Consider the following 22,500-nt stretch of genomic DNA (forward strand, 5'->3'; position numbering starts at 1 on the left):
CTTACGAGTCATTTTTAAGTCTACCTTTGAGCATTTCCTATGTGGAAATAATGATGCTAGTTCTGTGAGGAGTATAGATATGGCATAGTAACTGCATCTAAAATTCTTATAGCAGATGAGATGGATATGTATACTGCTAATGCAAAACAGTATTCTAGAACAGAATAAAGAAATGGAATAAAATGTTTTGTGAGGGCTAGGGTTGTGGCTTAGTGGTAGAGTGCTCGCCTAGAATGTGCGAGGCCCTGGGTTCGATCCTCAGCACCACATAAAAATAAATAAAATAAAGGCATTTTGTCCAACTACAACTAAAAAATAATTAAAAAAAAAGTTTTGTTATCGATAAGTTGGTAGCTTAAATGAAAGCATGCTGTATAATCAGTAACATCAAATTTTCTTGGTCATATTTGTGATTAACGGGATTAAAATTTACCTGTTTTTCAATTTTATATAATAGAGGTCTTATTTACATATACAGTAATTATAATGAATTCTGTGGAGACAACTAGAGTGTGTTCCTCTGATTATTGTATTTAAGAGACTTATTTTGCCAACATGTAATTGTTAGACCATTTATGTATTCTATTATATTTGGGCATTGTTGCTTTTTTAATTTTATTTTTGTCCTGAAAGATCAAGGGAACAAATGGACAGGTTACAAGAGCAGATATACTTCAGGTTGGTCTTCGAGAATTGCTGAATGCCCTCTTCTCTAATCCAATGGATGACAACTTAATTTGTGCAGTAAAATTACTGAAGGTACTTTACTAAAATTTAACTGGTTTATGCATTTATAATGTAGAGAAGGGAATGTGTAGTACATAAATGAGTTCAAGATTGTTTTTAAAACTGAACTTTAACATTTTACTTTCTCCAATATGTTGGAAGAACCATACAAGATGCATTTCTTGTATAAATAAGAAGCATGATTTAAAAGTGGAAAATAGAAGTTCTTCACCCCATTCCCGTCTGTAAAGTCCCTTTCCTTCCCTTCTCATGTTTGTGTGCTCTAATAAAGATCTTATTCTTCTATGACTTTTTTTCCCACTTAATGAAAGATCTTAGGTCTTTCTGTGGCATACAGATTTACTGTGTGTTAAGTAATTCCCTATTATTCCATTATATTTATATACATGAATATTGGGTTACTTATAGTTTAACCATTGTAGCACCACTGGATATCTTTAATCATGTGTTTATGTGTGTATATATTTCTGTAGGTGAAATTCCTTCACATTTGGTGGGTCAGTGAACATGTGTACTTCATATTTACAAGTAACACCAAAGTTTCTTTTTAAATGATTGAATCAGAATGCACTTCCACCAATAGTGAACAAGTATACCTCTTTCTCTTCATGTTACAATGATAGATATAATAAGTTTTGGTTTTTGTCATAGATGAAGAATAAAAACAAAATCTCATTTTACGTTGCATTTTCCTGATCCGTAGTGCATTTAAGCATTCTTTCATGTTTATTAATCATTTGTTTATTAGTTTCTGTAAATTGTGTCTCTATATCCTCGATTTATTTTGTTGATGGAGTTTTTAAATCAAAACTTCTGTATTATACACTTAAAAAAGTGGCATGCTCATTAAAATGTAATAGCCTCTCTTTGATAATATAGGGAATAGAATATAATCACTGAAGTGAAACAAAAATTCTATCTATTAAATTTCTTAATTCACTAACTTCTGCTTTTTTAGTTGACAGGATCAGTTTTGGAAGATGCCTGGAAGGAAAAAGGAAAAACTGATATGGAAGAAATTATTCAGAGAATTGAAAATGTTGTCCTAGATGCAAACTGTAGCAGGTAGGAAAAGAAGTCAGTAGATTTCAGTTACCTTTTCTTTTTAATCTGCTATACGTCATCAAAGTAATAGAAATTTTACAGATTGATCTACACAAATAGTTTCTTGAAAGGCATATTTTACAAGTGGCTTCTCATTAGTCATTTTTGTTCTCTTAGGTTTAAAAAAAAATTAAGGTTTTCCAAAAATGAGTCTAGTGAAAAATAAAAAAAGACTTTAATTTATTTGCATAAAGAACTACTGTAAGCATAGTAAAGGACCAAATGTTTAAAGGGTAATTGTTGCCTTTAAGAACCAGATAGTCAGTTAGGTGGGACAAATTTCAAATCTCTGTTTTAAAAATAAAAACTAAAAATGACTTATATCTTTTTAGGAAATGTCTAGAAAATTATAAAGCATTGGGTATATGTAAATTTAGGGTATAAAGTTTTATGAGTCTGTATTTTAGAACCTGATAGCGCTTAATGGTGGATTCGTTAAACGCATTTTCCACTTCTGTCTGCAGAGATGTAAAACAGATGCTCTTGAAACTCGTTGAACTCCGGTCAAGTAACTGGGGTAGAGTCCATGCAACTTCAACATACAGAGAAGCAACACCTGAAAATGATCCTAACTACTTTATGGTATGTCAGTGTTTATATTTTAAATTTTGCTTACTGCTTGAATTCAGTTTTGGAAGTTAGTTATATAAAGCTAATCTAATAATTCAGTTCCTAATAATACTTTTCTCAAACTTAGAATCACATAGGAATCAGCAGGCTAGGTAAATAAAGAGAGGAAATCCTCCAGTGAAAAGAGGGTGGATTAGAGAAAAGTCTATCCAATGGAAAGGGAGATTGATTATGCTTAAGTCCAAGCCTTGAGATGGCAGGAGTTTTTCTAGAAAAACCAGCCAAAGTCCTGCATTTCAGATTTTATATGTTGTGGTAAAGTAAAATAAAGTGAAAATAGTTACAGGCTAATGGTGCCCTGTAGCTTCTGACATGACCAGACATAAAGCAGCTATGGAGAAATGTACCTACAACCCCAGTCTTAGAAATTCTTAAAAGCTGTGGTAGAGCAGGGGGAACCACAGCTAAAAATGAACTGACACAAAATCATAATGCATAATAGATTATTCACCAGGAATATGATGGACATTAGACTGCAGAGTTAGAACTATAAAGGCATAATAGAATAAAAATCTGAAAATTATACTTTCCTAGTGAAATGAAATGGCTGCTAAAAAGTGAAAGGTTTTTTGCTTATTCTTGCATTATCAAGTACAGATAGTTATATCAGCCATTCTGTACTAATTAATAGACTTTTAAAAACTCTGAAAATGGGGCTGGATTGTGGCTCAGTGGTAGAGCACTTGTCTAGCATGCATGAAGCACTGGGTTCGATTCCCAGCACCACATAAAAAATAGATAAATAAACAAATAAAATAAAGGTATTTTAAAAATTCTGAAAATGATTGTATATTTTTATCACTTTGCATCCTAGAATGAACCGACATTTTATACATCTGATGGTGTTCCTTTCACTGCAGCTGATCCAGGTATGTGGTCTGTCATATTTTTTGCCTTTTTTTTTTTTTTGGTAAAGTAATAAATTACAGAAAACCATTCCTCACCAGTACAAATTTGTAGCTTTTTGATGACTTCACTGTACTCTGAAATATTCTTTATATTTTATATTGACCACATGCCATTTCAAATGAAAATTTGTATAGTGTCTGGTCATTCTACTTTAACAATTAAGAATTAGAAGAATCCTTCAATTAAATGCAGCCGTTTTTATTTCATATTTCTCCTTAGTGTTTTGTTTTTATACTCTTAAACTTTAAGATATAGGGTGGAAGGGAAAGATGGTTCTATTTTACTACATAGTCACCAACTTAACACTATAGATATTAAGAATTACAGATTTTATTAATAGTGATTCAAAGTTAATTAAAATCTAAATCTGTATATACTTCTCCTTCCAGAAAAGGGTCATTTATAGAAAGATAATTTTAACAGTGATAGATGGAGCTGTAGGGTGAGCAAGAGAATTTTCTTTTATTTGGTTCAAACTATAAGCAGCAAGTATTTAGTCATATATGGTTGGGATTTTACTGTTTGCTCTGAATAGCAGGCATTGATTATAATGTTCCTCTTATCACAAAGAAGTTCTTATTTAGGGTGAGGAAGTGGAATTAAGTTACTTGCTAAATTGCTTTCCATCGTGATCATGCCATTTAATAGTCCTACCAGCAGCTCGTGAGGTTTCCTGCCCCTTATTCTTGGCAACGTTTGTTATCAGATTTTAATTTTTGTCAGATTGTATGAAATTCTATCCTGTCGTTTTATTTCCTGGCTAGTCATACTAAATTTATTTTTCTGTTGACCTTTTGATTTTCGCTTTTGACAATTTACTATTTGTATTTTTTTGCCGATATTTCTGTTCTAATTATTTTTCTTACTGATTTGTAATTCCTTATGTAGTTTAGAAAAAGATGATCTTGGCTGAGGGTTTCAGTTATCTTCTTATAGCATTTGCTTTCTATTTTGTTTATAATGTATGTCTTGTTTGTGCTTCTTGTGGTTTTTCTTAACCACTCTCAAATTCCATTTTTCTTTTAAAAGTCTTGCCTTGTTGCTTTTTATGTCTTTCATCTACCTGGCTACTATTTATATATGGGATATGGTAAGAATTAAATATTTTTGAAGTCTTGCTCACCAACAAGTATTTAGTCATCATCCTTCCTCTTTTAGTTAGAAGTCTCTCTGTTCTTCGCTGTGTACCTTGTTTGTTCATGTGGATCTTATGTACCCTTTCTACACCAATACCACACTCTTAATTATTCTTATTTTGCCGTAAGTCTGCCATGTCTGGTAATACAAATCTTGTTTCTTCACTTAATCTTCAGTTACCTAGATTCACATTGATTCTTTGTTCTTTGTCTAACCTGTTTGTCTGATTTATAGTGATTTTTCTCAAATTGAATTTTTTTTTTGCATTTTTTTCAAGTTACCTTGACCATGGAGTTTCAAATCCTTTTTCTCATTCTGTCTAAGCTTGTTTTTGTTTTCATATTTTTGTTTTATTTTCTTTTTAGTCTTACTCTGTTATTTGATTTTCACACACATTGTTGCCTTACATTATATTTTTATTGAAAGTTCATCCTTAATTGTCTTTGTTAAAATTTTTATTTGGAAATTATTTCAAATTCACAGAAAAGTAGCAAAAGTAAAAATTACACAAAAATATCCATCTACTCTTTACTCGGGCATACTTTTTTGTTAATAGTTTACTCAATTTACTTCATCATTTTTGTCCTCTTCACACTTTTTCCCTAAACTATTTTAAGTTATATATATTATGGCTTTATATGAATGCTTTAGTGATTTAACTGTCTTTTGTTTTTCTTTATTAAAACCTCTGTGGCTTAGAGTTTAGGAATCCAAAATGATTTTTACATAGGCTTCTGTCAGGAGCCACAGGGATATTACTGATATGGAACAAGTTAACTTTTTTGTTTGTCAGAGTTTTTTATATGGATAGTAGAAATTTGAGTTATAGGCTCATTGTTAAGAAATTGGTTTCCCCAGGAGTTCATGAGTGCTCTGTCCCCATTCCAAATCCAGACTAACATCCAAACTTCCTTGTTATCTATCTTTGCCACTGAATTATTTTCCCTGTTTCCATCTTTTGTTTAAGCTATTAACCCTTGGAGGGTTTTGGGTTTGAATGTGGAACATGAATTCATTTTCTTTTTCACATGGACTCAAGATCTTGTTTTCTCATCTTTCCAAGCTCCTTAGTCTGAGATTCGAATCATCTGTCACCTTCCCTGCTGTAGCAGCTGTATTAGCTATGGATGGCTTTCAGTTATTTTTCATAAGTCATCTGGTGGCTTGATTTTTTTTCTTTGTAATTGTATCCATAATATTTAAAAGAATGTCTGTCTTATCTAGTACCTCCAAGCATTGTAACAGAAAGGTTATGATTAAAATTGTCTCTAAGTTGCCACATTTGAAGTCAAAATATTACCAACCCTTGAAGCTAATGAGTTTTATAGAGACTGACAGCCTTGGAATAACATGGTATCCTCTCAAAACTTGAGGTGACTTCTGTTCATAAGAAACTAATTTGAAGGTAATTAGCTATAATAAATTAATCCATATTCAGAGGCAAAGACTCAACAGATTCACCTTAATCTAAAAAGGTACCAAGTAACTACCTGCCTGCAACAGCTGGTAGTTATGTTACCTCTAGCACCTTGGGAGACTCGGACTTAGTGAAACTTGGCAGAACTGAAACCTACACCAGGTAGCTTCCTTTTTGGGTTGGGGAAGGGAAAAGAAAATCGTCTACACTCAGAACCTTTGGTAGGTTAGCCTTATTGGATTGAACAAGTTGCCATTACCAGATAGCCAGAGAGCTTACTTTACTTTCTTGAGGAGGAGCAAAGAGGGAGCTGGAAGCTAGGAATATTTGATTGAAATTTTCCTGTGTGGAGGAAGGAATAATAAGAGTATGGAAGAAAGTGTTCTTCCAAAATAGTCATGTAGCCACTATTTTGTTTGAATGGGAAGCAGCATAGAGTGTGCAAATAGCGTACATCTTGACTATGGAATGTACTCTGATTTGGAAATCAAATGAATGTACTCTGATTTGATTTCCAAATTTAGAGGAGTATTGTATATAGTTAAGATTTATAAACATGCTGTGAGGCAAAAGCAAGTGTTTAGTAGTTAGCTTTTTCATCACTGTGACCAAAATACCTGACAAGAACAGTTTAAAGAAGGAAATTTTTCTTTGAGGATTGTGGTTTTAGAGAGGTCTCAGTCCATGTTTGGCCAATTCCATTGCTCTGGGCCCAAGAGAAATGAGGCAACACATCATGAGGGAAGGGCCCAGTAGAGGAAAGCTACTCAACTCGTGACAGGGTCAAGAAGCAGAAAAAGGGGCCACAGGGAAGATGTACCCTTCTGGAACATGCCCCCAGCAACCCACCTCCTCTAGGCATACCCCTCCTACCCACAGTTACCACACTCAGTCTGTCCATTCTCAAACTCTGATGGACTGATTGTTAGTTTTAGTAAGCTTATCAATTTACTTCTTAATTTTTCTGCATTAACAAGAGTTTGTAGTAGGGATATCCTATATCCAAACCATAACAGCAAGCCAATTAGAATGTTTTATGAAAGCTATTTTTCATATTCTGTCTGTTTAAATATCAGTCATAATGTTAAAAAGAATTTTTAGAGGTAGCTGGTCATTTCATGATTTATTTTTTTAGCATTTAGTTTTTTTCCTGTTTTATAGATTACCAAGAGAAATATCAAGAATTACTTGAAAGAGAGGACTTTTTTCCAGATTATGAAGAAAATGGAACAGATTTATCAGGGGGTGGTGATCCGTAAGTTCTCTTTAATTACTGATTTTCTTTGTGAAGTTTCTGTGGCTAAATTTTAGATGGAGATTAGACTAAAAAAATTATGAAAGAATAGCATTTTATTTTTTTATTTTTATTTTTTGAAAGAATAGCATTTTAAAAAATTTTTTTAGTTGTCAATGGACCTTTATTTTAATTATTTGAGGTGCTGATAATCAAGCCCAGTGCCTCACACGTTCTAGGCAAGTGCTCTACCATTGAGCCAAACCCCAGCTCAAGAATAGCATCTTGATTTGATAGTGTTAACAGTATACTGTATAGAGGTTCTTGTACACTAAAAATATTCAGAAATCATGTGGAACTCTCATAGACTGATTTTGGAAATCTATAGTTGAGAAGGAAAAACTTAAATGATAGTATGCTAGAGTGTGATTTTTTTTTTAAAGATTCTATTATACCTAGATTTTAAGAAGCTTTAATACTTAGTGTAAGGTCTGGGCAGATTCTTTGCCTGATTCTCCATCTGTAAGATAAGAATAATAGTACCTTCAACTAAATGAAAATTTAATATACTTGACAGCTTTCTGGCAATAGTAAAAGGCTCAAATCTTAGTTGTTTAAAGGATAGATGAAAAGTGAAGAAAACACATTACTATATAGAAATATTTGGGCTGACAGGGAGATATAAGTTATAGTTTTCATATCTGTTTCTTCACCTGCCACTTTCTCAGCTCAGTTAACAGTTCATGTATATTTTGACAAGCTACTTAGGTTTTTTTCTTCCGAAGCAGGAGGTGGTGGGTGGAGGGGATAAGTTTTGTTTGGCTTTAATATTTCTAATTTCTCATCTCATGTATGTTCTTGGTTTTAAAAAAAAAAATGAACTGCCTCCATTTTAGTGATGTTAATTATAAGTCATTTAGGATCTAGAAATATAATGTTGCTCTGTTTTTATACTGGTTTATTGTCAAAATACAAGGATTTAAGTATCCGGGCAGGACTAGGAAGGCTTAGTCCTGCTTGACATACCACTGGATGGTAAGGGAAATTCAGTAGGAATGAGTAGATTAAGTCCTTAATTGGCAGTTTATGTCCTCCTCTTCCCCCAAATACTTAAAAAGCAAGAGTTCCTTAAACTTCCTAATAAATGAGGGGAAAAATCTGCAATAGATGATCTAAAAAGTAACTTCCTATTATAGAAGTCTACTTCCAGGTAAGTAGAAGTGTGACTAACTAGTCATTTAGGAGTAACCATAGCAGGAATAACACTTTTTTGATGTTAAATAGATGTAACCATAGAAAGGATAGTATTTCCTGGTGTTAAGCAGACATGAAATATTAAAGCATCACCAAAGGTGACTGGCATATCTGAAATTATTTTCTAGTTAAAGCATACTTGTTTAATGATAAGGTGTAAGTTAATAATATAAACTTGGAGTTTAAGACTGATATATGTCAAGCCTTGGTTAACTTTTAGATCAATAAATATGAAAATATAACAATCTTCAATACAAGGAACTCGGAATTGGTGTAAAAGTTTACTTATCAAAATAAGCATTTGGTTTTCTGGGGACTGTCATTTTTAGGCAACTCTGAAATTAGGCTTGTTTTCTATCATAATTCAAACTAGGAAAATAGTCAAAATTTTTTTGTGGCTTTATATCTTTATAAATTGAAAAATATTAAACTTCTGAATCATCTTTGGCTTTTACAGATATTTGGATGATATTGATGATGAGATGGACCCAGAGATTGAAGAAGCTTATGAAAAATTTTGTTTGGAATCAGAGCGTAAGCGAAAACAGTAAAGTTAAATTTCAGCATATCAGTTTTATAAAACAGTTTAGGTATGGTGATTTAGCAGAACACAGGAAAGCAAGAAAATGTGTCACACTTATACCAAATTAAGGATGTTGAGTTATGTTACTAATGTATGCAACTTTAATTTTGTTTAACACTATCTGCCAAAATAAACTTTATTCCCTATAACTTAAAATGTGTATATATATAAAATAGTTTATTATGTACAGTTAATTCCACTGTTTTGGCTGCAATAAAATTGATTTTGAAATAAATGAAATGTTGAAAGTAAATTTTGCTAGCTGGTTAGATACTTTTAAGTTCTTGAGGGGAAAAGACTTAGCCTAGAAATACCTATTACTGCAAAAATGTAGCATTCTTTTCTGAGGTATGACTATTATAGATTTTATTTCAGTTTGACATATCTCATATTAATCACAATCATGAAAATCTTTAAGGGTCTTGGAATATATCAACAACTGATTTACATATGTAGATGTTATTGGATACCAAGGGCTTTAAAAGTGTCATTAATGGAAAAGAAACAAAACAAAAAAACCTTAGAACTCTCCAACTAAACCACCAAGACTCGCTCTTCACTGAGGATTTATTCTAATTCAAGAATTGTTCTTTTTTGTTTCACTTCACTAACTTCATTACCCTAAGACCTAGAACATTATTCTGCTTTTATTTATATGGCTTTCTCACTTTTATTTTGTAGCATGGATTGCATTCACTTTTTTTTTTTAATTAGAGAATTTTACTAGATATTTCACGTTTTCATCTGCTTTGTAATTGATATACCTTGAGGATCACTTTTCTAATACTTTTACTATAATGTGGTACCACCTCAACCCTATTTAAGTAGTATTTTTACTTAATGTCAAATCTTTTTTCAACTAACTGAAACTTGTATATATAAAAGGGTTGCTTGTAAATATGCATGTAAATAGTTCTGTTAATAACCCACTGTTTTACACTTGGTACATCTGTGTCTGCTAATACAGTTAGCTTTCTCACTTTTCTGCTTGTTTGTTCAGTCTGAATTAAAATTAGACTTTGAAAATAAATAGTTTTGTTTCTTCTAAGTTTTTAAGTGGTATTCTGGTATTTTAAAGAAATTGTTACTGAATTTGTTATAATTTACTAAAAGGTTTAAAATTAGAAAACTTAGGAAAGATTTAATTCAATGTCTTTGAACAAGAATTCTACCTTTTTGAGTAACAATTCTACCTGAAAAACTAGCAAATATACATTAAAGCTTTTAGATCCCTTGTTGTAAAGGGGGAGTATATATGTAGTTAGGGTTTGAGAAGTTGTAAGGGAATTTGTTTTTCAAAATGACTCTTATAACTTAGCTATTAGCATAATCTACAGCTCTTTAAAGATAGTCCCTGGTCTAATGTACTATAAGCACTAAGGAACACTTATTCTCTATACTTGCCTTAGCTCTATGAATAACCATCCAATATTTGTCCACTAGATTTTATTACCACCTATTGCTACTCATAGTAGCTACTAACAGGAGCAATATATGTTATATATATTCTGCTTAAAAAAACACCTAGGAGCTTGTCATGTACTCTGTAGTAGAGCAGTTTCCTAGGATGCCTAAGACCTGTGGTTTCATTGCCAGTTCCAGGGGGTAGATGTCCAAACTTGGTGTCTTGAAACAACCATTTTATTCTCATGAATTCTGTGGTTTAGGAACTTGGACAGAGTACAACATGGATGGCTTTTCTCTGTTGCATAATATCTTGGGACTTGGTAAGAAAACTAAAGGCTAGAAATAGCTCTAGCGGCTCATAATTATAATCAGTAAAAGTCATCTTCTCATGTGGCTGGTGGTTGGACTGAGAAACTTGAAGCCACAACTAGATGAACTATTGACTAGAGCCATCTACACTTTACACTTGGCTTGTCCATGTCACTAGGATTTTCTCATGGAATGTTGGCTAAATTCTGAAATTGGGTATTCCAAAACAAAACAGCATTGAGTAATCATGTAGCATTACTTCTACATTTTCTTGGTGCTAAGTGAGTTATTAAAGCCATATCAAAAGATCATCAAGGATTGCTTAAGTGTTTTAATGAAGGATTGGCCTTGAGTCAGCAATTACTGGCCATTAGAATGGCTATGTCTTTAGGATCACGTATGAATGTCTGTTGTCAGAATTATTAGTAAAAAAAAGTCTCCAGTGAGCAAAGACATGAGTGCCATTATGTGTCATAATGCTGTGTTCTGGAAACAAAGTACAAACATTGGTCTTTTAACTTGGCTTTCATGTCATCAACTCAGAATTGTTCATATCAGTGCCCTTTGGCCAACACTATCAGAAACCTAAACATGTTATGTGTGTTGCATTCAGAGAGAACATGTACCTTGGGGGCACTGTGAAGTATATATCAAAGGGTGTTGGAACATAAAATATAATTTGGGTTTTTGTTGGGCAATTTGGAGGAATGATATAAGACACTGGAAGGTCACTTTGGATTGGGTATTGTCAGAAAGCAAGGGTAGTGCTGTAAGTATTAAATCTTTAGGGAAGAGTGTGGATTAAGTTGTGCTTGTTTTTGAAAATTCAGTCCTTCAGCAAGAGAGGATGTTTGGTGTGAAAGTAACAAACCTGTTGGTGACAAAATCGGCTCAAACTGAAAAGAGAAAAGTACCTATACTGTTAGGTTGGAAGGACAAAGCCAGCTGCAAAGTTAACAGAAAACATTTTTTTCAGGGTCCTATAGCAGCTGTAAAATAGCATTATGATCTCCACTTTGTGTGACTACTGCTTTGTTAATAATGAAACCCTGAGAACTATTTCTGCCTGTCTGTTACTTGGGATATCCAGTTGCTTAACTTCTCTTGACTCATGACAGCACCCAAAATCCAGTTAATCTCCACTTCTAGTCTTTTTTTTTTTTGGTACTGGGGATTGAGCCCAGGGCTGCTTATCACTGTGCTACATCCCGAGTCGCTGTTTGTTTGTTTGTTTGAGACAGGGTCTCGCCAAACTGCTGAGGCTGGCCTAGACTTGTGATCCTCTCGCCTCAGCCTCCTGAGTCACTGGTATTACAGGCATGCACCACCCTGCCTGGCTTGCGCTTCTAGTCTTGCTGCAGAAACAAAATCCCACCCAAAACCTTCCCTTATAATGTCCTCAGAATCCTTCAGCAGAAATTAAAACCTTACCAAAGATGGCTTTGTCCTCTCCCTAATGGAATATACCATCTTCAGTTCCCCTGGTTTGTGCCTCTTTGCTTGCAAGTTAATAATTGATTTTTGCTGGATGATAGGCTTAAGCCTAGTGGTCTTTGTTTGACTAGACTTTAGCAGTTGTAAATAATTTAAGCTCACGTATGCTGTTGCCCTATTGTGTCAGCCTGGCAAAACACCAACCTTGGAGGAACCCAACAATGCTGTAAAGCATGTTTTCTGTAGGTTTGTACTACTGTAAATTCATGATCACCATCTTCATTTAGGTTCTCAGGGCTGCCAATCATCTGTTTTTAATTTCTGTTTAAGTGCTTCATACCCTTTCCACTCTTAACAACCCCTTCATCCTCTGATTACTTCTACTTGAGCTAACCCTGCATCATCTATTGAACATGTCACTCCAATGAAGAAAAGAGATTTGGCCCTGGTATTTCTCTCAAACTATAATTCTACGCCTACTTCATAGACTTCTCATCTCATTTTCTCCATTCCCTTGTCTCTTACTTGATCTTCAAATCCACTATGCCTTCTCCACTATACACAATGAGCATCACTATTGTCACCAGCAACCTCTACATCATTAAATTCAGTAAACAATTTTTTTATATATATTTTAGTTACTGATGGACCTTTATTTATTTATTTGCTTATATGTAGTGCTGAGAATTGAACCCAGGGCTTCACACATGCTAGGCCAAGTGCTCTACCACTGAGGCACAACCCCAGCCCCAGGAAACAATTTAGCTTGTCTTCTGGCAGTGCTGACACAAAAACTGAAAATCTCTAATTATCTAAGACTTAATAACTTGCTTTCTTTTTTATTATTTTCCTCCTCAATTTTTTTGTGGGCTTCTATTGACCTAATCTGTAAGTATTGTTGTTTCTCAAAGCTCAGTACTAACCACTCTGTTTTTCTCATATTACAATGTTCTAGGACTGTTCATTCTCTCCCGTAGCTGCAGTTAGTACCTATCAGCCAGTAACCTATAGATTTGTTTGTATCTCGATTCCAGACTTTCCACCAGGTAGACTTAGAAAATTGAAGTCATGCTATCCCTGAATTTATTCCACCCTCTCAATGGTGGCCCTGCAACCTTTCCACTTGCTCCAATCAGAAACCTTGGCATTATTTTGTACTCCCGACATCTATCCCTCAAGTTCCAGGTTCAATAATCCCCAAGAAGAGAGTGGAGTTCCTAAATATTTCTTGGAGCTGTGCTCTCTTTCCTTACTGCCTAGGTACTAAGTTCTATTTTCTCTCCTGATGCTTTTTCAAAAGCTTTCTAGTAACTTTGCCATATTGCTCTTGCATCCTACAATCTATTCTCTTAAGCAGTTACAGGTTCTTTCAGAAGTGCAAGTAGAATCATAAAATCCTTCTTTAGTAGAATTTCTATTCAAGAGGTTTTTAGACATTGAAAGAGGAAATGGTGGGGATGGAATATAACTAAGCACTGTATAGTGCCATTCTACATTTTATACTTCACAGAAGACAGATCAATTTGCATATCAGTCTTTTAGAAATGAAGGTGAATTTAGGAAGTTAGATGTCTTCCCATCAGTCGGTTTTGCCACCTTTGCTTAAATTAAAGTCCTTGCAATAAACAAGTATACTTCAATAAAGCTGTTTTAAAACAAAAATCTGGGCCAGAAAAGACGTGCTCTTTTCCTAATAGTCCACAACTCAAATCATAGATCTGGCCCCTGCCCACTGAACACACTTCAGGCTTCTCTCTCCTTTAGACCTCTCTCCGCCCTAATGCTGCTTAAAGGGGCTTGCTTTCAGCCATACTATTTAAAGGCAAGTATAGTATGTTCTCGATACATTCTTGTTAATGGTAATTAGTAAATATAGTTGGAAGATATTTTCTGATGCTTTATGAGAAAGAGGCCAAGTTTTCTAAGTTTTTTTAAGTCAGCTTTACTGAGGGATATAATTGTCGTTTAGGTTATTTACATAAGGATCACTCCGCTGACACCACCCTGGTGGTTGGTCAGTGGTTGGCTGCACCGCCACAAGGCTCTTGCTTACCAACTTAAGTACAAGCAGCTCCCCTTCCGAGTCACGTATCGGAAGTGAAGGCCGAAGGGGCGCAGACCAGATATCCGTCTGAGAAACCCCACCCTCTCCCGCGCTTCCTGCCCCTCCCTTTGCAGGTAGCGACCCGGGGTGTGGCCCGGGACTTGGGGCGGGACATCCGGTTTTTCTTCTTCCGGAGACGTATAGCTGCTTCCCCCGCGCGGAGGTTCGAACCGCTGTAGTTTCCCCTTGTTCCTAGTTGTCGCCGCTGGCCCTGCCGCCCATCTCCCGCTGCTGGGATTTAACCACAAAACTTCTCAGCCAAAACCCTCTTCTGTGGCCCAAGGCCTCTGCAACTGATTGTTTTCCTTCACCAAGAATTTTTTTTAAATTCAAGAAGTATTCCTGAAGAAGCAGTCGTGGGCAGGCGCGGACGCTGTGCGGTTCAAGCTTTTTGACAAATTAAAACTCAAGAGACCTCCTTCCCACAACTTGCAGCTCAGAACTGCTGTGTGAGTGTGTCGTTTGTGGTTGTTTGAATGAGGCTTTTTGGCAACTAGATACTATGTTTTGATAAGTGAGTTGCCCAGTGATGTCAAGAACAGATTAGTTTGTTTTTTTTCTGTCCTTAAATTCTGACGTAATGTGCTGGGTGTGAGAACGCAAACGGTAATTAGACAGTGGAAATGAGGGTTGGAGCCAGATTATGGTTCTTGTGATATGTCAGGGACTTTGAGCACTACATTGTTTCTTGTGTATGCTTGATTATTTAAGCCTTGAAAAAAGGCAGTTATAGCCAGGCACGGTGGTTTATACTTGTAATCCAGAGGATGGGGCAGGAGGATCCCAAGTTCTAAGCCAACCTCAGCAATTTAGTGAGACCCTGCTTCAGAATAATAAAGTAAAAAGGACTGGGAATGCAGTTCAGTGGTAAAGCACCACTGAGTTAAATTTCCAGTACCAAAGATAATTAAAAGTAATTATGCATCAGTAAAGCTATTTTTTAAAATATTTATTTTTTAGTTATGGGTTGACACAATGTCTTTATTTTACTTAATGTGGTGCTGAGGATCCAACCCAGTACCTCACACATGCTAGGCAAGTGCTCTACCTCTGAGCTACAACCCCAGCTTTTTTTTTTTTTTTTTAACTTGGCCAATAATAGAAACTGTTTTATGCAATTTGGAATAAGAAAATAAGCACCATTTTTTTTCTTGAAACACCAGGGAGACATATCTGAGGGATGTGTGTGTATGTGTGTGTGAGAGAGATAGAAACATTACCATTTGTTACCATTTAACAGGTATGTAAACAAGGGATGTGAAGCAGTTAGTATGGCCTAACTTGTAGAAAGCTCCCTAAGACAGCAATATTAGAGATGGAATAGAGAGGGGAAAAAACCAGGGAAAAGGTCCTAGACTTCTGCAGAAGTTACGGAGAAAGTTGATTTAAAAAAAAAAAAGTGCGAGTGTAAAGAAAGCCAAGTTCAAGAGAGAGAATCAACAGGACTTGTTATAGGGGCATGTAAGAATTCAAATACATATTGCTAATCTACTTTTAAGTGCCATTAACTGAAACTGCAAACTTGAGGGGAGCAAGAATTTTTAAATGTGATTATTTATTCTTTAATCATTCACTGAATATTTATTGTACCATTGTTATTTGCCTAATACTGTTTTAGGTGTCAGAGATAGAATTGTCCTTGGAAATAGGAAAGGTCCCTGCCTATTTGAGTTTATATCCTAATGGGAAAGTGCAAAACAGTCACTTTTGATAGTAGTAAACTCTATGAAGAAAAAATATGAAGTAGGAAAGGAGGTGATTGGGAGCAACTTTAACTTAGTTGGTCAAGTTAGGCCTTTTTGGGAGTGACATTTATGTTGAGACCTTAAGGATGACAAAGAACTAATGATGTGATGAACCATGGAAAAGTCAGAAAGACCAGTACAAAGATTCTGAGATAGGAAAGAAATTATTTAAAGAATGTTAAAAGACCAATATGACTAAATGTCCTGAACAAGAAGGGGAAGGGAGTTAGGAGATAACATTTGGAGACAGAGAAAGAGGACAAGATTGTGTGGCCTTTTGTAGGCTACGCCTAGGAGTTTGAATTTTATTCCAAATGAGAGTGGAACGTATTAGTGAATTTTAAGCCCGCAGATGATAGATCTAATTTTTATTTCAAAAGATTGCTTTGACTACTGAATTTAGATTGGATTTAAGGGAAGAGATAAGAGTGAAAGTGAGATTAGGGAATATTATAGAAATCTGCTTATTTATTTATTTATTTTTAATACTAGGCAAGTGCTCTACCACTGAGCCTAGAAGTCTGCTTTGGGTAGGAATGATTAAGCTCCATTTTAGTCTATATTGAATTTGATTTATCTGTAGGACACATGGAAAGCAACCTACCAGGATAGCAAGCAGCTAGCTGAAAGTTCTGGAGGAAGATCAGAAGTTCTCTAGAGAACTAAAATAAATAGAATTGTGTGATTTCCTCAAAAGAGACCATATAGCTAAATACTTATGTTCAGACATAGTCCACAGAAGATTATGGGCTATATCACATGCAGTTTAAATGAGGTGAGGTTTAAAAAGTCAGGGTGAAGCTTAAAAGTAACATAAGTATAGTAAGAAATGAAATGGGGACTAAGGTCAGGGTTGAAGCATCCTTGATTTAGGGAATAAAGAAAAAAAAGGATTAAAGAGAGCAATAGAAGTAGAGAGAAACTCTTTACTTCTCTCTACTTCTCTCACATCCCAAACTGGAGTGTGAGGTGGTGGTAGTAGCGAAAGGGAAAATTTGGTGCAAAGGAAGGTTTACAGCATTTTCATAGATTAATCAGATCTCTAGTAGGATAAAGACTGAAGTCATTGGTATTAAGAAGACAGTGGTGACTATTGTGAAACAGTCTCAATAGAGAGGGAGAGGAGAAAGCTGGATTGTAATGAATCCAAGATTGATAAGAAAGAAAGTGGGCAATAAGAGTTTTACTACATTTGAGAAGTTTATGGATAGGAAATAGGGATAAAACAGGAAGGTCTTATTTATGGAAAGTTATTTTTTCTGACAAGTGAAACTTGATCACTGGAGAAATCAAGGGGATAATATGGAAGGGGAAGCAGGAAGTATTAGAAAAGGAATAAAAATATAAGATTTATTGAGCTCTTACAAGGCAACTTTTACCGTGCTAGACACCGTCATGTGTATTTTCTCATTTAATCCTCATAATCCTGTTACTACCCATTTTACAAATGAAACAATCTGGGGCTATAAGCTAGTAAATGTGGAGTATCAATGAAACCTAGTTCTCTAATTGCCCTTCCATTATACCAGTATGGAGAACACAAGTGAAGATAATCATTTCGAGGTAAGAAATCAAATTCAGGAAATGAGGATGAATGTAAGACATTAGAAGTTTAATTAGCTGATTCACTAGTGTCATGGAACTACTTTTTAAACTCCAGGCTAGGGACAAGAATCTGGGTAGTTGAATTTCTTTTTCAGTGGTTTAGGTCTAATAGTTCCTTGTGACTCAGCTTCTCAGTCTCATATACCTCAGATGATTCCCTGCATTCTTATTGCAACAGTGTAATTTGCTTGTTATTTGAAATTATATCCTGAGCTTATATATAGTTTACAAAAATTAAACCTCAGGAAAAGTAAAACTACAAAAACTGATGAAGACAGTTTTAACATTTGTGAGCTATCTTCTCCCTCTAGGTTATGTGTCTATGGAGTGAAGTCCTAGGAGCTAATCAAGGCATTTTGTTAATTATGTTAATTTTAGATCATTTAAAGTGTTTGTAGAAAGATCACTTTCCTTCTAGCAAAAGTAAATGCAGTGGCAGTGTTTTTCTTATGTTCTTAGAAAATGCATCTATTTACTTTGGTGGAACTTTTGTACATTAAGAGAACTATCTGCTATTGTGGTTTCCATTTCCTTCAGTCTCGCCTTGAAAGGACTTCTTACCCTGTTGTAATGGCAGCCGAAGTGCAAATGGTACTTTATGAAGATGATTCAGTGCAGGTCCAGTATGTTGATGGTTCCAAATTGCAGCTTTCTCCCTGTGGCTCTGAATTTTTATTTGAAAAGTCACCTCCTGTTTCAGCACACCCTTTAGAACAACCAGAAAGAATTCGTCAAAGGACACACTTTGTTATTAGCACTTACCGAGTAAGTAATGTCATAAAACTACTATTTTTAATACTAAAATATTGTTGAAGTGGGCTAGAATATGAAAGGTAATTAGTATTCTGGATTACTGTCATTCTAAACTGATTTTCAAATCTTTTTATATTTTTAAAGATTAAATCTGACATTTCTTTTTATAGGAGCAACTACAGCGAGCCCTAGATTTTCGAAACTCTTCAGCTTCTTGCCTTTTTTTATCTGAAAGCATCATACCTTCTGAAAGAAAAAAGGTAATTTTTCTTCAAACCTCATTTAAAAAAAAAATTGTAGTTGTAGATGGACAGAATACCTTTATTTTATTTGTTTATTTTTATGTGGTGCTGAGGATTGAACCCAGTGCCTCATGCATGCTAGGCAAGCACTCTACCACTGAGCCACAGCCCCAGTCCCTCAAACCTCATTTTTATAAATAAAGATTTGAGAATAGGTAATTAGAAACTGGTAGTTTAATGTTCAGTTTTTTGTTTGTTTGTTTGTATCCTCCCTAGGACACTTGGGAGTAGAAACAAGCTATAGAATGCAAAGGGCCTAATCTGTAGGAATATGTAATTACATGTGTAAAAATTTTATTCTTTTGCTTATATTTGAGTTTACATTTTGAGGAATAATAATAATAATAGCCATCATTTATTAAAGGTTTACTATATGTGCCAAGAACTAGGAATAATATTCTAAGTGGCAGAGTTAGGATTTGAAACTTCTTTAACTCTGAAGACTGTATTTACTGTATTTTTTTTTTTTTTTTTTTTGTACTGGGGATTGAACCCAGGGCCCTGGACATGATAGGCATAAGCATGGGCTCTACCATTGACCCATAACCCCAGACTATCTTTCTGCGACCTGTTTATGCTTTTATGATGCTTACTGCCTACTGAATAATTGTATTATTTTGTATTGTGGCAAAGGAGTGGTAAAAAGGTGTAAGCTTTAACTTAGTCTGGAGGGTTTTGTTTCCCCATTATCCTTTTTTTCAGTGCTGGAGATGTAATCTAGGCTTCCCTCATGCTAAGCAAGCATTTTGCCACTGAGTTATATCCCTGGCCCCTCATTGTATCTTTTAAGTAATTTTATTATGTAGCTTGCCACTGATTCTGCAATAGAATAATTAGATAGTCTAATTCTAAAAAAAAAGTTCCTGACCATTCTTACAAACCAGGTTTGCTATAAAATAAATACTGCCTTTATTTTATCATTGTAACATAGATGGCACTATAATTCAAGAGTCTTTTTTGACAATAGGTTTTTTAAAATTAAGTTTTTATATACATGGAAGCCGAAATGTCAAATTAATTAAACATTTAATTAAGATAGTATGCGCCACCTCTGTTTATATGTTAGATGAAAAAACACAACAGGCACAGTTATTTGTTATGAGTCTCTTTCCTATTTGTCAGGATCAATTTACCTTTAAGTAGTTAAAATTTTTTAAATTACTCTTTAAGCCACTGGGAATTTATTTTAGTTTATGGTATGCCATGTATCATCTGGCAGATACTTTATATATTATCTTATTTTTTAAGTCCATGTGATAACCTTCTAAGACACCATTTCCCCAAAAGCTATTTAGTAATTCCAGTACCATTTATTAAGTAAGCCTGTCTTTTCCCCTTTGATAATATATAAAAGCATACATTATCACTTGTAACAATTTAAAATATGAATGAGTCTGTTTTTGTATTTTCTGAATGGTTCTGGAAGTGACTTTTGTGCTAGTTCCATACCAGTTAAGCTCTGATTGCTTTTATTGTAAAATAGCACAGTGTAGGGCTGAGGTAGTAGTTCAGCATGCCACACGTCTGGGGGCCTGGGTTCAATCCTCAGCACCACATTAAAAAAATAAATAAACAAAGGTATTGTGTCCAACTACAACTAAAAAATAAATATATTTTTAAAAATATAGCACAGTGTAGATTCCTTCCTCATATTATTTTTCAGAGTAGACTTTTAGGGTGGGAGATATGCCAATCTACTTATCTCTAATTCAGTGTAACATTTTAAACCTAAATTTTGGGCGGGGGGAGACAGCCAGCATCTCATTGGGGGGGTTCTTCTGCCCAGAGGAGTCCAAGCCACTCTAAATCTTAATATCTCAAATAATTAACAAATAATAAAACACACTCAGAAATATATTTACAAAAGCGAAGCCTCTGATAGATCTAGTCCACATTGGTTCTTGAACTAGACAAAGACAAAATGGCTGTGGTGGTTTATTTAAGGGTGTACATCAAAGGCAGGGGTAAGGTTTCAAGAGTAGAGTCTTGTTTTGTGATGTCTTGTAGTCACCATGTTGATTGACATCTTGGCAGGTCACACCCATCTCAGGTGCTATGTGGGATCTTAGGCAGAGATTGAGGGAGAAGTTCACCTTATCAGGTGGTCAGTCCCTATGGGGAGTGCCCCAAGGAGTTCCCACTGCCAGACTTATCCCCTCAGGAGGCTACTATGCGCAACATAGTCCATGCACAGTCCACAGAATATCTGTGACACTAAATATGTTTAACACTAAATACAATCAAGGTACTTTTTTTTCTTCTTTCCTTTCATTTTGTGTGTATTTTCTACCTCTTTTACTAAGAGAGAATGTTAACTATCACATATTCTCTAGACAGCTATATATTAGGCTCTCCATTTTTTCAGTCTAAGTAGTAAAAATACAAACAAGCAATAAGAGCTTTCTCAATAACTTGATATTTAAATATCAAAAGTTGGGCTGAGATTGTGGCTCAGTGGCAGAACGATTGCCTCACGCGTGTGAGGCACTGGGTTTAATCCTTAGCACCACATAAAAATAAATAAAACAAAGATATTGTGTCTGTGTATAACTAAGAAAAAGGTTTTCAAAAAGTATTGAAAAATATGACTGTTAACAGAAATTACTCACCATGCCCTTTCTTTTAATGCAGTGCATCTTCACTGACATCTCTGAAGTCAGATGGCCCAGTCTCGATCCAGATGATAGCATGATATGTACAGAGAGTGGCACGGTGAAGATAACATCTTTAGATGGTCATGCATACCTTTGCCTGCCCAAATCTCAGCATGAATTTACAGTGCATTTTTTGTGTAAAGTTAGTCAAAAGCTAGATTCATCTGTAGTATTTTCAGAAAAAAATAATCAAGCCCCAAAAGGTGGACTAGTTGAAAAACACAGCAAAATCTTTACATATGGGACTTTATCAGGACAAAGACTGAAGAATAAAGAAAATGAGCTTTATTGCCAGGTCTTAAAATCCAAAGAAACTTTAGGGAAGACGAACTGTATAAATGGAAGTGAAGAAAGGGGAGAGCTGCCTTTTCCTGGTACAAATCACCCATATGTATACACATGGGTAAAGCAGTGCTGGTCTGTCGCCTCCTGTCCAGAGGAATGGAGATACCCTTTGTCTTTAGCACTTCATTTTCAAAATAAAATTAGCAACATGTCTAAAACTGCAGATATCACAAGTAGAATTTTAACTTCTGACGTTTCAGAGGAAAGAAGAAAAGAGGTTTCTGTTCTTCCCAGGACGTTGTTACTTAGCTGTTCTGCCCCACACCTGCACAGGTAATGGAAGAATGGTTTATTTGTCATAAAGCTTTTATGTCTTTACATAAGCATAATTTTCTTCCTAAATTATCTGGGAGTACTTAAAAGGAAAGTTAATTTAATTGACACAAATCTGCATTTATTTGTTTGTTTGTTTGGGAGTACTGGGGATTGAACTCAGGGGCACTTGACCACTGAGCCACATCCCCAGTCCTATTTTATATTTTACTTGGAGACAGGGTCACATTGAATTGCTTAGCACCTTGCTTGTTGCTAGGGCTGGTTTTGAACTTTGGATCTTTTGCCTCAGCCTCCTGAGCTGTTGGGATTACAGGCATGTGCCACCATGCCCAGCCACAAATCTTTGCTTTTAATAGATGGTAAATAATTTTCTTAGCAAAGGTATTATATCTAATTCTTATTCTATGTCCATGCCTTGAATGTTTTGGGGAGGCTTACTCTACACTGGATACTTTGGTAAGCACAGTGACTGGGGAAATGACTTAAGACCCAGCCACTGCTTTCTAGCCTCATAGAGTTTAGTGAAGGTTACTATCCCTAAAAGAATTAAT

General features: G+C 35.1%; 2 protein-coding genes across 14 annotated transcripts in view; both read left to right on the top strand.

The window, feature by feature from the left end:
* Window positions 1-10,063, top strand: part of Paip1 (poly(A) binding protein interacting protein 1) — a 28,749-nt gene extending 18,686 nt beyond the window's left edge. For all 5 annotated transcript variants that reach the window (XM_005319660.4, XM_005319659.4, XM_005319658.4 and 2 more), the window contains exons 6-11: window positions 634-759; window positions 1,706-1,812; window positions 2,316-2,433; window positions 3,296-3,350; window positions 7,106-7,199; window positions 8,890-10,063. In XM_005319660.4, the coding sequence (XP_005319717.1) occupies window positions 634-759; window positions 1,706-1,812; window positions 2,316-2,433; window positions 3,296-3,350; window positions 7,106-7,199; window positions 8,890-8,983 (594 nt within the window). In that variant the 3' untranslated portion in view covers window positions 8,984-10,063. The remainder of the gene's footprint in view (window positions 1-633; window positions 760-1,705; window positions 1,813-2,315; window positions 2,434-3,295; window positions 3,351-7,105; window positions 7,200-8,889) is intronic.
* A 99-nt stretch (window positions 10,064-10,162) lies between these two features.
* Window positions 10,163-22,500, top strand: part of C1H5orf34 (chromosome 1 C5orf34 homolog) — a 29,166-nt gene continuing 16,828 nt past the window's right edge. For 2 of the 9 annotated variants that reach the window (XM_078016616.1, XM_078016641.1), the window contains exons 1-3: window positions 10,166-18,384; window positions 18,543-18,632; window positions 21,306-21,946. In XM_078016616.1, the coding sequence (XP_077872742.1) occupies window positions 18,082-18,384; window positions 18,543-18,632; window positions 21,306-21,946 (1,034 nt within the window). In that variant the 5' untranslated portion in view covers window positions 10,166-18,081. Of the gene's footprint in view, window positions 18,385-18,542; window positions 18,633-21,305; window positions 21,947-22,500 lie in introns of all 9 variants that reach the window. The other 7 variants (XM_021722523.3, XM_021722524.3, XM_013356078.4 and 4 more) reach the window with 7 other exon arrangements.

This window comes from Ictidomys tridecemlineatus, chromosome 1 (assembly GCF_052094955.1).
Source record: "Ictidomys tridecemlineatus isolate mIctTri1 chromosome 1, mIctTri1.hap1, whole genome shotgun sequence".
Classification (NCBI taxonomy): Eukaryota; Metazoa; Chordata; class Mammalia; order Rodentia; family Sciuridae; genus Ictidomys; species Ictidomys tridecemlineatus.